General features: G+C 39.4%; 3 protein-coding genes across 3 annotated transcripts; 2 read left to right on the top strand and 1 right to left on the bottom strand.

Annotated features, from left to right (window-relative positions):
• Positions 1–1,036: 1,036 nt before the first annotated feature.
• Positions 1,037–1,506, top strand: GCK72_022127 (uncharacterized protein; the record flags this gene model as incomplete). Its single annotated transcript, XM_003106832.2, has 3 exons — positions 1,037–1,090; positions 1,140–1,259; positions 1,306–1,506. The coding sequence occupies 3 exons, from the start codon at positions 1,037–1,039 to the stop codon at positions 1,504–1,506; spliced, it is 375 nt and encodes a 124-aa protein (XP_003106880.2).
• A 763-nt stretch (positions 1,507–2,269) lies between these two features.
• Positions 2,270–2,828, top strand: GCK72_022126 (uncharacterized protein; the record flags this gene model as incomplete). The annotated part of the gene is made up of 3 exons (XM_003106826.2): positions 2,270–2,425; positions 2,471–2,584; positions 2,637–2,828. The coding sequence occupies 3 exons, from the start codon at positions 2,270–2,272 to the stop codon at positions 2,826–2,828; spliced, it is 462 nt and encodes a 153-aa protein (XP_003106874.2).
• Positions 2,829–4,763: 1,935 nt separating this feature from the next.
• On the bottom strand, positions 4,764–9,821 carry GCK72_022125 (uncharacterized protein; the record flags this gene model as incomplete). The annotated part of the gene is made up of 13 exons (XM_053734667.1): positions 4,764–4,881; positions 5,366–5,487; positions 5,533–5,649; positions 6,056–6,238; positions 6,287–6,469; positions 6,515–6,703; positions 7,217–7,424; positions 7,490–7,602; positions 7,654–7,827; positions 7,885–7,968; positions 8,018–8,886; positions 8,935–9,183; positions 9,230–9,821. 13 exons carry the CDS (start codon positions 9,819–9,821, stop codon positions 4,764–4,766), a joined length of 3,201 nt encoding a protein of 1,066 aa, XP_053578233.1.
• Between the last annotated feature and the right edge of the window lie 5,776 nt (positions 9,822–15,597).

The following is a 15,597-nucleotide window of genomic DNA, read 5'->3' as shown; positions in this document are numbered from 1 at the left end:
CGTGAGATATCAGAATCAGCAACATTTTCAAATAGAAACCTTGTGAACTAGGAACGCGCCAAACAGAATGACCTTGCTTTCCAATTAGAAACAAACCAGCTTTCAAAAACCTCACTAGCGCTCATTGATATGTGTTTAATGTACCTAGAACTTGATATATCTAGTTCAGAATTTTCTTGAATGGGCCATCCTTGACACGATGAATCAGTTTTATTGATAGAAATAATCAAACTTAAAAAATTGTCAGTGATCTGTTCTTTCGAAACCTAGAACCCAATTTTTTTAGTTAACAACATTTTCCTTCCCTCCCATGCTGGAGCGCTACACCGCGTTAAAGTACATATCATCGGTTCACGTTACGCCTTCGACTGGTACATCTTACTGTAGGCAGTGATAACTTGTCGAGAAGGTCCTACAGAGAAATGTTTATTAGTGGAAAAAGTACACAAAGGGATTCCTGTCACTTTTTCGGGGAGATTATACCGATTTTGAAAAACCATATTAGCGTTGAAAGGAATGGCTTTCGAAGAATTGTGACTAATTTTTACTTTAGAAACCTAGAACTCCATTTTTTTAGTTCACAAAATTTTCTTTGCTTAGCACTAATACAGGCGCTCAAACATAGATGGTTTTGACAAAAATTTCATTTAAATGAGCGTTCCTTTGTTTTCTTTCTTCGAATTAACTACAGTAATCTAAATAGTATTTTATACGCTTTATTAACACTCAAACTAATTTATCCACTCAATCCCTTTCCAGGAGAAGTGATCCTACTAGAGATAGAGATCTACTCGTTTCTTCTTTCCCCTTTTCCCCCATATTCAGTTAACGGCCTCCAAATATCACTTTTTTCCAACCAACCGCCCGTTTTTGTTTGTTCATTCTATTTCTCGTGGCACATAAACCACGTAGTGGCGGTTATCGATAAAAGCCTCTGGGAACGGCCGCTCCTTTTTTCACAATTTTCACAAGCTTTATATTTTTTTCAGGTAACAAGCCCTGGTGTTTCTACAATTGCCGACAATCTACTAGGAAAATGAACGAGCCGAATAGGAACTACACCATTGAAAGAGAGAAAATCCCTGTGAAGGTTGGTGTGAGGAGTATGGATTGGATTATGGACTCTATTAATTTTTCAGTTGAGCTACACTAAATTTGACAAAGATCTTCAAGATCACGTGGTTAAACACTACGACATTGAGATCTGGCATATCAAGAAAACTCCGCTTGCCGTCGCCTTGAACACAGTGGGATCGGCGGTAATCAAATTTTCTGGAAGCAGTCTCATTCACAATCTTATTCCAGGTTGTTCAACAAACTGAATTTCTGGTATTAGTGATTGGAAACGATGTTTACTACCGAGAAGTACAATCACAAAAACCACAAATGCGTCGAACTCGTCGTCCAGGAATACCCGAGGAAATTAGACGACAGGGGATTGATGTTACAATTCAGCAAGAGAGCTTCTGGCAGTTTCTCCGTCGTGGGTACCACTCCATCTTTTAATTCTGCGAAGAATATCCGTTTTTGTTTAAAACAGTTCATTTTTGTCGTTGGAATGATTACGAAATTGTTGAAAATGAACACATACATATGACACTTTATGAATGACTCACAACAACCAGAAATTCGAGAATGATCTGTGTGGCTTTGGGATCACGATTCTGGGAAAGGGGAACATGGAAAACGGTTCTTATGCGGCAGAATCTTTTTCAGATCTGAAACATTTTTTTCAGTGCTAAAACGGGAAATTTCTACATTTTTGGTTAAAAAACAGCTAATTTCAAATCAAATAATAGTCAAGCAAGCAGTTCTGAAAGTTGGCTCTAAGCCATACGAACGGTTCTGAAACGGACAGTTCTGAAAGTGGTGAAAACGGTTCTGGAACGGACGGTTCTGAAACAAAAAGATATGGAGCAGCTTGTTTTGATATACGGTGCTCCTGAAACGGCCGTTAAAAAAAAACTAAAAATTTAAAACGTTTGGTTCTGAAACAAGCGGTTTTAAAACGGGGTTTCATTTCTTAATCAATCCCTTTCTATTCAGACCCCTATATTTCTATTTCCTTCTCCCAAATTGTTTTTTATGTTTCACTTCTTCTTCTTTTTCTCCATTGTTTGTTCAGAGACCTCATGACACCTACCGAAGAAAGTCTGTGCAATGCCAGGCAGACCGACTCCGCCCTTTACCATCGGCCACAATCACGAGCATCCAGTCAACCAGTGGCCATTTCCTATTTTTCGATTTTTCAGCACCTCTCGCTTACGCAATGCTCCGAAGTGCAGAGCTCCGAATGATATCATTACATGATGGGATCATCCCATACGAGCGGCCACCTCGAACCAAGTATTTCTTCCTAAACAAGTTCGAAACTAAGGTACTCCATGCGAAGAAAGAGCTTATCAAAGGCAAGATATTCCAATTGGTAAGTGTGGCAGTTATCTGAACCAAATATATTTTGATTTCTTAGGAAAATCAAGACGGGAATGATGCATTGGTTCAACACAAGTTGGAGCTCTACCGTACCTACTTAACGCAGATCCGAAAAGTATTCCGTATGCAGAAGAAACTGGAGGAAACTTGGGTAATCTAGTTTTCTATCACTTTCTCCATATTTTTGAATTCTGAAATTTTAGCAAAACCGCATGAAAGTCGTCGCTGCATATTTGAACATCTTGGCTGGGGAGAGAAAGCTGATTCGTGCCATCGCACCACCTCCACCACCATTGACAAAATTCCAGAAATTGGTCTCTCGTGTTCGTAATGTCATCCGCTCAATTTTTCCGAACAGAAGATTGAGACCAAGCGACAACACTCAAAACATCTAACTTGCTTCTATTACCTATTTGCCAGTGGCTGATAGCATGCTCAAAGGTCGACCCGGGGACGAGATGTGGGTCCCGCTGCGAAGTTTCGATTTACGCCGGCTCTCTACCGTACTTAACCAAAAGTTTGAAAAGTACGGTGACCACACATTTTATCCACAGGCCAAACTTTGAAGAGTACTTAAAATCTGAAATTTTCTATTCTATCCCTTTATGCTTTTTTATAATCCTGTTTTCCTGCCTTAGTATGTAACGCCCTCCTGTATTTTCTGTTCGTTTCCTCTCTGAAACCGTTTTTTTCCCTTTCCCTTGCCTTTTGAATCCTTCCCATCCCGTTTTCCTCCGTTTTTTCCTGTTTCCTTCTCTACTGTCGATTTTTATAGCTTTTCCCTCACCTTATGCTTTAAATCTTTTTTGACTGACGTTTTCGTTTTTCTTGTTCTATTCTTCTTCAAATAAAACAAGGACAAGAACAATTGAGCGTCTAGTCGGGACAGCTCGAACCCTATTTGCAGGGCTATTCTCCTTCTCACAATCTTTTCAAAACAACCAGTTCCAAATCTGGCGACTCTAAAGAATCCGTCCAATATTAATTCTTCTCTCTCCACAACCCATTCGGTGGTGGGAAAATGTGTTACCGTACCTCATTTCCCTTCTCGTTTTTCTCCCCTTCCCCCTTTTTGAATGGGATGACTGTCTACAAGAAATGACGAAGAAGGGGGAGGAGATGCATGCGAGTCACAAGTTAGGAGACACTTGGTGCCACCTCTCCTCCTTTTTCAAATAATCATTGTTTTTTGTAATGGGGGAAGAAAAATATGAGAAGATGGCAAGAAAGAGTGAGAAGAGAATAGAGAGAAGGTAGGGATCATGTTCCAAAAGAAGACAGATTTTGAGGGAGGGGTACTGTAGTTTAGGCCGACTCTGATGCTCCGTTTTCTTGTAACATATCCTATTAAACAAGCTTACTGTTTTCGTAGTTAAAAACATGTCTCGGAAAACCCTCACAAGACTGTTATTTATTCAATTTAAGACTAAATAGATTTCTTACTTATATTATCAGATAAAACTTGTCAACTACAAAAATGCTACTTTTGCTTGAAAGTTTCTTAAAATCTAACTTACACACTCACTGATCATAGAAAAAACTAGTGAAAACTGGAAAAATTGAACAATATGTGAAACTCAAGCAAAAAACATTCTGCTCCCTTGGATTCCATAGAGCCAATGTCACCTGCGATATTTTTTTTTAACTCGAAAAAATTTAAATTTTGAATTTCGGCGTCAAGAAGCCGGGCTTTTGGACGGGGTTTAAGGCTTGGGCCTTGGCAAGTATGCCTTCCAGCAAAATCTGAGTCTTCCAGTTATTTTTCACGTCGATGCCGTTATTATGTCTTATAAAAGATGCTCAGGTCATTTGTCTTGCACACTTCCTGTTGGTAGTACCTGAAATCAATATAGCGTCACTTCCCCTAATTGTGAATCGTCCACCGGCATAAGACCAAACTGACTGCCAACAAAATGTTTTCCTGAAACTCTTCGAGAAACTCACTTCATATAAAAAAAACTTCTGGAACAGCATGAATTCCATTAGCTAAGTCATATACTTGCAAAACAGTTTATTCTATTTGTATTTCATTCCTCCTGTTACGCAATATCTAAACCTAGTCTTGAATCCCTCAGTTCTGTACCTTACTATTGAGATTCCTAAAATAGCATGAAAAACAGACTTTCTCATTATATTTTATCGAAGGAAGAAGAAGGAACAAAAAAGAAAACCAGAAATTACTTAAAAAAAGAGATGCGTGGTACGTAAAGCACAAGTATTCAAATATAAAAAAATCACGATGGAAGAATGAGTGAGCGATACTTAACAAGAAGCAAAAAAAGAAAAAAGATAGCTTGGACCAGCTCCAGACAAAATGAGCTGCAATCAAATCAGTTTGGGTAGTCGTCCTCCACCTCCTCCTTAATATCCCTCATGATGATGGCACGTTCCCATTCAATGAGGATTCCCATTTCATCACATGTTCCATATCGGAAGATGTTTGGGTCTCTGAAAGTATAGAAGATTTCGAAGGATTGAAATGAAAAAAAAACTGTTTTCAATCTGTTTCTGACTAGCGAAGGTCACCAAGTGGAGTTATAGAACGTGACGTTTTTTCATTGGAAAGCTCAGAAAACGCTGATTTCAAATATATATTTAGTTTTTGCCGTAGAGGTCTGGAATGCAAGAAAAACGAGGTCAAACACACTGACTCATTACCACCCACACCACGCTGCCGATATTTTTTACGTCGGTAAGGTAATACATGTTAGCGTTCCAAACTTCGACCTCGTTTCTCTCGAATTCCAGACCTTGAGGGAAAAGATTAAATATATAACAGGAATCAGAGTTTTCGCCAGTTTCCAAATGATAAAGATCTTGTTCCATAACTCCACGGTCACTTGGTGATCTTCCCTTGTGAATCAAAAAGTGGTATTTTTCTCAAATTATTAAAGATAATCCAATTTCCGTTTTTTAACTCTCAAAAACTCACGCAATGTGGGTATAGACGAGCTTTTCTTCATGGGCCACTTTTAGGCACAACATGTTGCGTGATGCTTTTACGACTTGAGCTCCTTTCAGCTTCATGGTGCCATCAGACTTTTCCCGCAGGATCTGAAACAATGTTTTATTTCTCAGTTTTAAACATTTTGAGCTTACCTCCACGAAACGGAGTGTGGACATCTTGGCTTTGATGTCAGCCATTTTCCTTGGTCCCAAAGCACGAGCGGTCAGTATGTGGTCGTGGTTTGCACCGACGTTTTGACCCAAACAATGCTGAAAATAAACCGAATTTGGTACGCTTTCCTATTCGAATTTTTGTTTTGTGATTTCAATGAAAATCGAACGCATTCTCTTAGTTATTTTTGAAAATTGCTAGTGACGCAACAGATTATTGACTTTTTTCGCAGTTGGGATTTCTAAACATAAAGAGATGTTCTCCGTGTATTTTAGCAGAACTATTGGGAATTTTTGGCGCAAAATCTATGTATATTTCGCTTCAAATTCTGAAAAAATTCAAACTAATATCATTAAAAATGTCGATTTCTATGATACATTTTTTAAATAATATATGATTTGTTGAAAATAATCATAACAAAAGTGATAATTTTCACTATATTCCTTCTTTTCGCTTCTCAAATTGCTTCCAAACGTTTTTTTCTGGGTAAAATCAAATACTTACTCCTTCTCCGCGAGTATATAATTGAATATAGGCAGCGGCGTCACTTGAGCACGGGGTTCCCAAAACCCTTTCGGCTCTCTCTCGATCTCCATCTTCCGGCAAACGAATTTCCGCGCCGAATTCAAGCACCAAATCGATCGGGAAGATGCGCCGGTGGTATATGTGGAAGGAGGCAAGGAGCATCTGAAAGGTTTTTCTGGGTTATGAGATAACAATTAAAACAAATCTTACTCCATCTATGGCCTCCTTGTGAAATTCCTCTACATCGAAGACATGAACCGGTCTGGGATTCACCACCTCCCTTTTTCCAACTTGCAAATGGAAGAAGTGGTCATCTTCGGGGACTCGGGTGATGATGTGCGCATAGTAGAATGCATTTTGCTCACTGTCCAAGTAAGCAACTACATCATTCTCCTGAAATTAAATTAATCAAAATGTGTGACGATTAGAATCACTCACCGAGACCCGATGAGTATGAATGGCATTGTCGCGGAAGACAACGCTGGGGACCACCTCCGCATCATTTTCAAGCATTTTGTCCAATCCTGGGACGTATTGCACATGTTGCCCCATTGGCAGGTCCCTCTGTGCGAGAGCCCATCCCATTTCGTGACAGTATGGATTGGTCACGTGAACCGTGCGGAGATCCTGAAATTGAATCGGTTCATACTCAGGCTTGGTCAGAGTCGGAGAATCGGACATTCGACTTCTTCGATTCTCCTACTGTTTTTGGAAAATTCCTCCGACGGATAATTCTCCCACTTTTTTTGGACAAATTATCCGACTTCTCCGGTCCGCCGAAAAAAAGTCGGATAACATTGGAGATATTCGTAATTTTAGAGCATCGACGACACTTCAAACTTCGTTTTTTGTTGTATTTTTACTGGTAAAAGTTTTTAATGATAATTGAACATGCTCTTAAAAAGTGCATTCTGAAAAACGCAACAATAAACCGGTCTAAGAAAATTTTAGGGAAATTTGTTGCATTCTCCAAAATTCTTTGATTCTCCGAAAATAAGAGTCGGGCGAAATTTCGGAAATCCGATTTTCCGACTTTTTTTTCAAAGAAAATTTTGGATATCCGATTCTCCGATAATTTGTGGTCGATACAAATCCTACTCTGATTATCAGGCCTGCGAAAAAAAACTTTCAAATGCTTACTCTGTTCCCAACGGCCACGACCAATAGACCATAATGGTTGGCCACCACTCGAACCACCGCCACGAACTCTGGGCACTCTTCAAGTTGGAGTTCGAAGTGTTGCCCAATTTCCATGAGACGCCATAGTCCTTGAGTGAAGTTGGCTTTGGCTTGTTGCCAGTGACTCACTTCATAGAAACTGTTTTGTAGATTTTCGAGGTGGAGTGTCCTGGAAAAATTATATTTGAAAATGATATACTGACAAAACTTTTTTCAAGAACTCTTAAAACTTACGGGCGAATTGATTCCAGAAGTGTTGGATCACACACGACCTGGTCGATATCCATTGTGATCTGTCTCCGATAAGGACAGAGGCATTTGCCTTTCATCTCTCCGTTGGAAACGCTCTGAAATATAGTTTTGCATTTCTAATTTTAGCAGAGCCATAGAGTACTTACCTCCAGCTGCACTGCGTGATATGTCTTCTTTCCGTTTCCGACTTGGCATTCCTTGTCGGCCAGTGCCACAACAGTGAGGTTCTTCTCACACAGGATCTGACTTATCGCTTGTACGATGTAGTCCTGCTTTCGGGCAAGCAGTCTACCCTCCTGGATAACTCGATTGAGGTTTTTCTGAAATCCAATGGTTGATAATATGTAATATAATATAATCAAAAAAGTTTATATTACCTTCACATTATCTAGCCAAAGAGAGTTGTTTTCACCCTTGGAGGCATCTTTTATGGATCTCGCTATCCTCAGAACTTGTTTTTTCTGCAAAAAACTTGATAAATTCTTAAACGTAAATCTCAAAAAAACTCACAGTGAGAAGACCAACTTCGTGACGCTGCGGTGGTCTATACTGAACCACTTCTTTTTCCTCGACACGCTGTCGTGCCCAAGCAGGTACCAAACGTTTTTTTGGAGGTGCCGATAATGAAGAGCCTTGAGAAGAGTTTTGATCCAGAGGGGTCGTCAATGTCCTCTTTCTTGTTGCAGGAGGTGAAATTCTGACATTTTCGTTTGGACTAGAAGATGGGTTCGCAACTGTGTCACGTGGCCTCAAAGAAAACTCTGACTGGGCGACAATCGAGTGATTCGACGGCGACAGAGAAGCAGAAGTAACTGATGGGATTGGAAGGGCCTGTCTACTTCTTGTTCTTCCAGCTCTAACTTCCAATGGGGAAGATGATCCTTGGGCAGACAAGATGTTTGGTGGTGTGGCAACTGGTCGACTGGCTGATGGCGATGGAGCAACAACACGAGCCGGTGTGCACCGCACGCTTCTAGCCCGTATAGCTCTCACTCCTGATGGTGACGGTGATCTTTGAGCTGAAGAGGAGTCTGGTGCTCTGGGTACTCCTCGTGCTGGAGAAGCAGATGGAGGTGGGATCAACTGCACACTATCTTCCCGAGTTGCTCTGATTTCCGACGTTGATGGTTGGGCTGATGGATGTTTTGAGCCAGTAGGTGCTCCAGCAGTGCTCTCCTTGTTGGGCAACTGGGTACTTGCTGTCGGTGCTGCTGGAGCAGAAGAAGGTGGAATATACTGTACACTACTGGACCGTGAATCTCGACCTTCCGACGGTGAACGAGATCTTGGGGGGGAAGAGTTGTTTGCTCCAGTTTCTCGTGCTGTCCCAAATTTCTGATTGAATACAGCAAAGGCTGACATGAAATGTTTTTTTTCCACTGAAAATAGATGGATTGTTAGAAGAGGTCTTGAGATGATTTGATTACCTGTTTCAGTTTTACGAACAGGTGTCTGCCGATCGACACTGTCCCGGTCGGGCGTCTGAAAATCGACACTGTCCCGGTCGGGCGTCTGAAAATCGACACTATCCCGGTCTGGCGTTTGGAGATCTGGCGTCTGGTGTCTCGGCCGTTGATCTGGTTGTTGCAAGTTTCTTGGGGACTCAACAGGGGTTTTCTGCATGGGCCTGCCTCGTGGAGTTTGGATTCGGCCATTAGCTGCACTGTTGGTGTTTCCTGAAAAAAATTCTTACTACATAGTCTTATAAGAGCTTTAACTCACTATTCGCCACTTTTGAATCTGACTCCATAACGAAATCCGACAGCTGTGCAGGGCGACCTTGAGATTCACAGAGATTATTGAATATCTCAGGTCGAGAGGTGCTTCCAGCAAACAACCCCGAAGTCTTTGCCATCATAAAAATTTTGTCCTGCGGAACTCCAATATAACCTTGCTCGGCAATCTCGGGCGTTTTGTTTGGTGCCTTGTCATCCCTTGAATTGTCCATGGAATCATTCGGCACTGCTGCATTCGAGAATGCTGGTGACGTTGTTGCCTCTCCGACGGAGTCTGGTATGGACGAAGGTGCGACTGATGAAGCTTGGACTCCGCAGGAACTATCTGACGTGGCTCCTTCTTGTTTCGTTTGAGTCTCCTTGGTGCGTGAAACGAGAAGCTTGGTAGGGGCTCGTTTTGGAGATGTTTGGTTTGGTTGGCTGGTGCGTGAGTCATTTGTCCAGGTATTTGGTTGCCTTTCCATTTGACACTTCTTCCGATTACCAAAACCCAATGGAACTTTGCCAGTTTTAAACGGCGGTTGGCCGGTGAGCCTCGCCAATGGCTCTCGAGACGTCGAATCGGGATGATTAGACATTTACTCTGAACATTTGAGAATTGAATAAGTTGGAAAAAGTAGTGATGGTTGAGAAAAGATTACGGATTGAATTTCAATTTGGCTTTTTCCGAATAAATTTAAAATTTAACTTTTATTTTTCGCTATGAAAACTGTTAAGAGCTCGCATTGCATGCCAATTAGATTAAAAAAGTCCAAAAACGTCAGAAACTTGAAAAATAGGACAAATACAAGACTCAAAAACCTCAAAAAACTGGTTAGAACGCAAAAATATGAAAAATTAAGACACACTCTCTGTGAAACTCGAGCATGGCACTGTACAGAAAAAAGTCAAACCAGTTTTTATGGGTCGGTATTATGGATAGTGGGTACCCAGACAACTAATAACACATTGGTCTATATTTCATTTGGCTCCGCCCCCTACCGTCTAAAATAGCACCTATGGGAGCTGAAAATTCTAAAAAAAAAATCTGAAAGTTTTTTCGACTAAATTTTGACTGGAACAAATAAAAAACGTTATTTAAAAAAATTTTTGTGTTTGAACCATACTTTTTGCGCCTCATTTTCACCGAGAAAAAATGCCATTTTTGTAAAATTTTCGGGTTTTTTTCAAACTTTTAGTTATATCTCAAAAATTTTGCGTTACGGGAGATGAGATCTTTTTAGATTCAGAATCTACATAAAATTTGGAGTAATATAGGCCGTGTCCGGTCAAAAATCTCGGGACACCTATTTTTGCTACAGAGCAAAATATACGAATTTTTGAAAAATTTCAACGTACCCCTACTCATGGAGCAAAAATTCAATGTCGCCAAATCGGCTGAGATTTTGTCAGAATACTACACTATATGTTTTCTATTCATTCTCAAAATTTCAGCTCATACGGTTTGATCCCCGCCTCTCGGAGTTGATGGAATTTTTTTTGCTTGGAACAGTGAAAATTGACACACTGACTTTCAAAAAAGCTGCGGATTGAACCGTATGAGCTGAAATTTTGAGAATGAATAGAAAACATATAGTGTAGTATTCTGACAAAATCTCAGCCGATTTGGCGACATTGAATTTTTGCTCCATGAGTAGGGGTACGTTGAAATTTTTCAAAAATTCGTATATTTTGCTCTGTAGCAAAAATAGGTGTCTCGAGATTTTTGACCGGACACGGCCTATATTACTTCAAATTTTATGTAAATTTTGAATCTAAGAAGATCTCATCTCCCGTAACGTAAAATTTTTGAGATTTAATTAAAAGTTTGAAAAAAAACCCGAAAATTTTACAAAAATGGCATTTTTTCTCGGTGAAAATGAGGCGCAAAAAGTATGGTTCAAACACAAAAAATTCTTAAAATAACGTTTTTTATTTGTTCCAGTCAAAATTTAGTCGAAAAAACTTTCAGATTTTTTTTAGAATTTTCAGCTCCCATAGGTGCTATTTTAGACGGTAGGGGGCGGAGCCAAATGAAATATGGACCAATGTGTTATTAGTTGTCTGGGTACCCACTATCCATAATACCAACCCGTAAAAACCGGTTTGACTTTTTTCTGTACAATGGGTAACAGCTCGGTGCTCGAGTTTTACAGAGAATGTGTCTTAATAATTTACATTTTAAAAAACTATTAATTAATTGGCATTTTTTCGAATTTCTGTTTTAGCAAGGTTCTAAATCAAAAAATATTCTTTAAAAATATTAATTTTTGAGCAGTATCACTGAAGGGTGCAAATGCGCTCTAGTAGACTTCTACTTAAAGGGAGAAAGGACTCCAACGGACTCGACTGGACGCTGTTATCGATTTCAATTGCCAAATGAAATTCAGAGGCTAATTTCGAAATGTTATAGATTTTCCAAACTTTAAATAAAAATAAAAACTGATAAAACCTTTGACACAAGCAAAATTACAAACAAAAATCAATGAGTGTAATAAAACATCGGTCGGGAGTGAGAGAGACTGTGACGAAAAGAGAGGTAGCTGAGAAAAACGACAGCTGACGAAAAGCGACAGCCTTAGAACGGACGCCCAATGTCACTCTATTTATACAGAGAAAGAAACGAAAGAGAAATGTGGAGAGATGGCCGAGCGGTCCAAGGCGCTGGTTTAAGGCACCAGTCCCTTCGGGGGCGTGGGTTCGAATCCCACTCTCTTCAGTTTCTTTTTTAATTTTTTTATAGGAGAAAAAGTTCGGGAGCAGAGGTGAGAAAATATGTGATTAGAATTGGGAATGAAGTGTAGGATAAGAGAAAGGGAGGGGGTGGGAAGAGACACACGGATACGTTTCCTAGGAAACGTATCCGTGGGGACCTAATGTTGGGTTCCCATAATCTCTAGTTCCGCTCGAAGAGCTCAGCGAAGGGATTAATGAAAGCTTGGAGGTGCGGTTGGAGATATTAGCAGGTCTCAAATTTAGGAAAACCGCATTTCGCCAACATTCGGAGTTATCCAAATTAGCGTTGAGAGGGGTTGTGATATGCAGAAGAAGGCAGACTTGCAACGAGCCGGGCTAAGCCGACTTGAGGGTTTTCACCAGACCGGACCGGTTGGAGTTCAAATATCGATAAAAACTCAAGCGTGCATATTACGTTTGATAAAAATTTCAAAAAAATGTCAAAAAATTGTGTTTTTTTTATTCCGACGGGCCGAGATTTTAGTTGGGAAGAAGGATTCTTGATGTTTTTGAGGAATCGGAAGTTAAAAGGAGCACGGGAAGTGTCCAACTTTTTTTTTGAAATTTTAAAGAAAAATGTAAAATGACGGCGTTTTTATAACACGTGAAGATACAAAAAGAGCAATGCGCTCCTCCGGATACAAAATTGTGTTTTGAACTGAAGAATTGGTATTGGCGCTGTATTGCCAGGTTTGCTCTCTAGTTCCCGGGAAACATTTGTTCGTTTCCCGTTGCAAAATTTAAAAAAAACAGGGTTCGACTGTTATAAACCAAACTTGTTACAGACCGTATTTAACTGCAGATGGCCCACGAGCTTTCCCATGGCCTAGAGTGAGTTGAGTACATAGATGATGACAACCAGATAGTCTGTGATGAATGGATTTCTGGACATACGGCACGCTAATATTCCCCGGAGCTAAAAAAATTAAGTATATTGAGAATTGCCGTGGCAAGAAGTCCGTGATGCAAGAATTTCTGGGCAGATGGCTTACAAACATTCCCAGGAACTGGAAATATTGCGCCGAAGACAGATTTTTCCGGTCTGACCCAGCCCGAAAGTTAATTATAGAAAAAGTTCAATTATTTTTCAAAAATTTTCCGATTTGTTTTGAAAAAAAGTTCTTGAGAACGCTTATTTGTAGGTTTCCAAGGTTTTTGAGGAATATACTTTGAATTTTTTCTCAAAATCATTGTAGTCAAAAAAGTTCAAAAATTCAAATCCGGACCGCAACTTTTTCGACCCGGAATATTGCAAGTATCTTATAAACATCTTTATTTTTTAACTTAAACTCGAGACTCAATGCTGTCCGGTACAAAATAAAGCAGAGTTGGTCATGTGGTCACTTTTTCTCCCGTCGTATTTGTTGTGCCCTTTTTTACAACTTTCGTACTCTTTTGATTTACGTCACGCATATTTTTCGATTAGAAGTCAAAAACAAATTTGCAGAGAGCCAGTCCTTATCACCATGGAGATCGTTTTTCTGTTTTCCTTCATTTTGTCGCATTCGCTCAGATGGATACAAAAAGAGTCACTCTCCTTTCTCCTTCCCTTCTATCTCTGAGTTTTTGATCTTGTTATGAAAAAAAAAGGAAACTGAACTTTACTCCCCAAAAGTCTTATCATTTAGAAAAAAAGAGTCTATAGCACTCCGCGTCCCAAAAAACGAAAAATTGATAAAATCAGTGGTAACACACGTACACAAACACTCATTTCTCCCATTGTGACCCTATCTTACATACCGATTCAACTTGTCAAACGCTTTTTGCTTTTTTTCCATCTCTTTTCTTCTACCAACACATCTTATGGCGCCATCTCATTTCATTTTCAATTCATCTTCTCCATTCGGCCCGTTTCGCTGTCGACACCCTCTGCCTCCCCCCTCTCCCTTCTTAAGACGAGAGAGCGCATGTACTTTTTTTTCTCAAAAAATGTGACCACTATCTCTTCTCTCCTCGCCGTCTTCCAATCGCCCTGGCTGCCCCATAAACGTTCACGTGTGTTTGTGCGCCCTTCGTGGCAAGCGACGTGTGCAAGAGACAGAGAAACAAAGAGACTAGAGATTGGCCATCCTGCGGAGAAGCTGAAAATGATAGGGAAAGCCGTTTGTTAGAGACGCAGGGGAGCGGAGCCCTCGTGTTGCTTACACTCTCATCTCTCTCGCCTTTGCACCGAATTCTGTTCTTTTTTCCATTCATTTTTTTCATTCTGCTTCTCATTCGCCTTCTTATTCTTTATTTTCTTAACTCAGTTCTCTCAATTTATTCGAAAGGAATTCGGTAATGCTTCTTATCTTTTAATATAGTTTTTCCTGGTCGCCTGACAACGGTATAATTGTTTTTTGGGGCAACTAACTATATAGTCTGACTTGATTCATCGCTTTCAAAACCCTGAAATAAAAGCCTAGACTTCATTCAACTGCAATATAAGCATGTTTTGCAAATTTGAACTCGGAATTTCTGATTTTTTCTTCAAATCTTTTTCTAGATTCGGAAAGTTAGTCCCCTCTCATTATGAATTTTACGGAAGGCCCCAAGTTCAAAATTGTATGGCGGAAAATTGAATTTCCAAATCTTCTACTGTTACAGAAATAGATTCAACTATTTTAAGCATTCTAGAGACAATTTGCGTCAGTTTTCATTCTGATGGCCTAGTTCTGTTGGGAAGTTAGGCCATGACACTAATGAGTCATTCTAGATACAATTATTTGATTTTTCGCTTATTGTTTCTATTTTTTCCGGATGAATCGTGATTTTAAAAAACTGAAAATCTAGGGGAACTCATTTTTCCTATGTTTAATTTTCCTGGAACTTGTGGAGAGGGGGAGGAGGTACGGTAACTCAGTGGTATTTTAATTTTGTTCAACTTTGAGAGATTTTTCTCAATTTTTCTCAGGTGTATAGTTGAGAAACTCATATTCTTTCATTCAAAGCTGAACCCTATAAAAACTCAAAAAAATATCCTTTTTTTTTTGAATTTTCAGCTTTTACTTTTACAAAAGTTATCATCTTGTTTCATTACCTGTTTTTCATCTTTCCAATGAATACTAAAGGTATAATCCGTTGAAAATGTGAGAAAACCGAAAATTCCCCTCAGTTTTTAAAAAAAATTTTAAGCTTTTTAATATCATTTTTCTAGAGTGTTCAGCGCTTTTCTTTTAAAAAATCTGTTTTTTGTTTCAGTTTTAGTTGCCCTTTTGTTTCGTAATCTGTTTTCTAATATCCTTCTTATAATTGGAGAAACTTTTAAAGCCAAAATCCGTCAAAAAATCAGAAAAAATCGGGTCGAGAGGTTTTTCCCTGTTTTTTTCTCTCAGAAGTCCAAAACTCGATTTCATTTTGTCTGCTTTACTACACAAATGAGCCAATTTTTATTCGTCCAAAAATATAGATAGCCACGTTTCTCTCTACCGTTAGTCTTCCAAATGTTTATTGGACGCATCCTATTATTTTCTGCGTCTCTTTTTGCTTATTCATACTTCTTTCTGGCTCTACACTCGCATCTCTCCCTTACTATTCCTCTTTCATTCCTATTTAAACGGTTGACTCGACAATATGCAATTTTTTGTTTTTTTTTTGCAAACCGTGTTCTATAATTTATTCTTGTTTGAGTGAAACCCAGTGAAAAATTATTCGTTTCAG

This window comes from Caenorhabditis remanei, chromosome X (assembly GCF_010183535.1).
Source record: "Caenorhabditis remanei strain PX506 chromosome X, whole genome shotgun sequence".
Classification (NCBI taxonomy): Eukaryota; Metazoa; Nematoda; class Chromadorea; order Rhabditida; family Rhabditidae; genus Caenorhabditis; species Caenorhabditis remanei.
The sequence above is the reverse complement of the archived record's forward strand: the minus strand, read 5'-3'. Positions and strand labels throughout refer to the sequence as shown.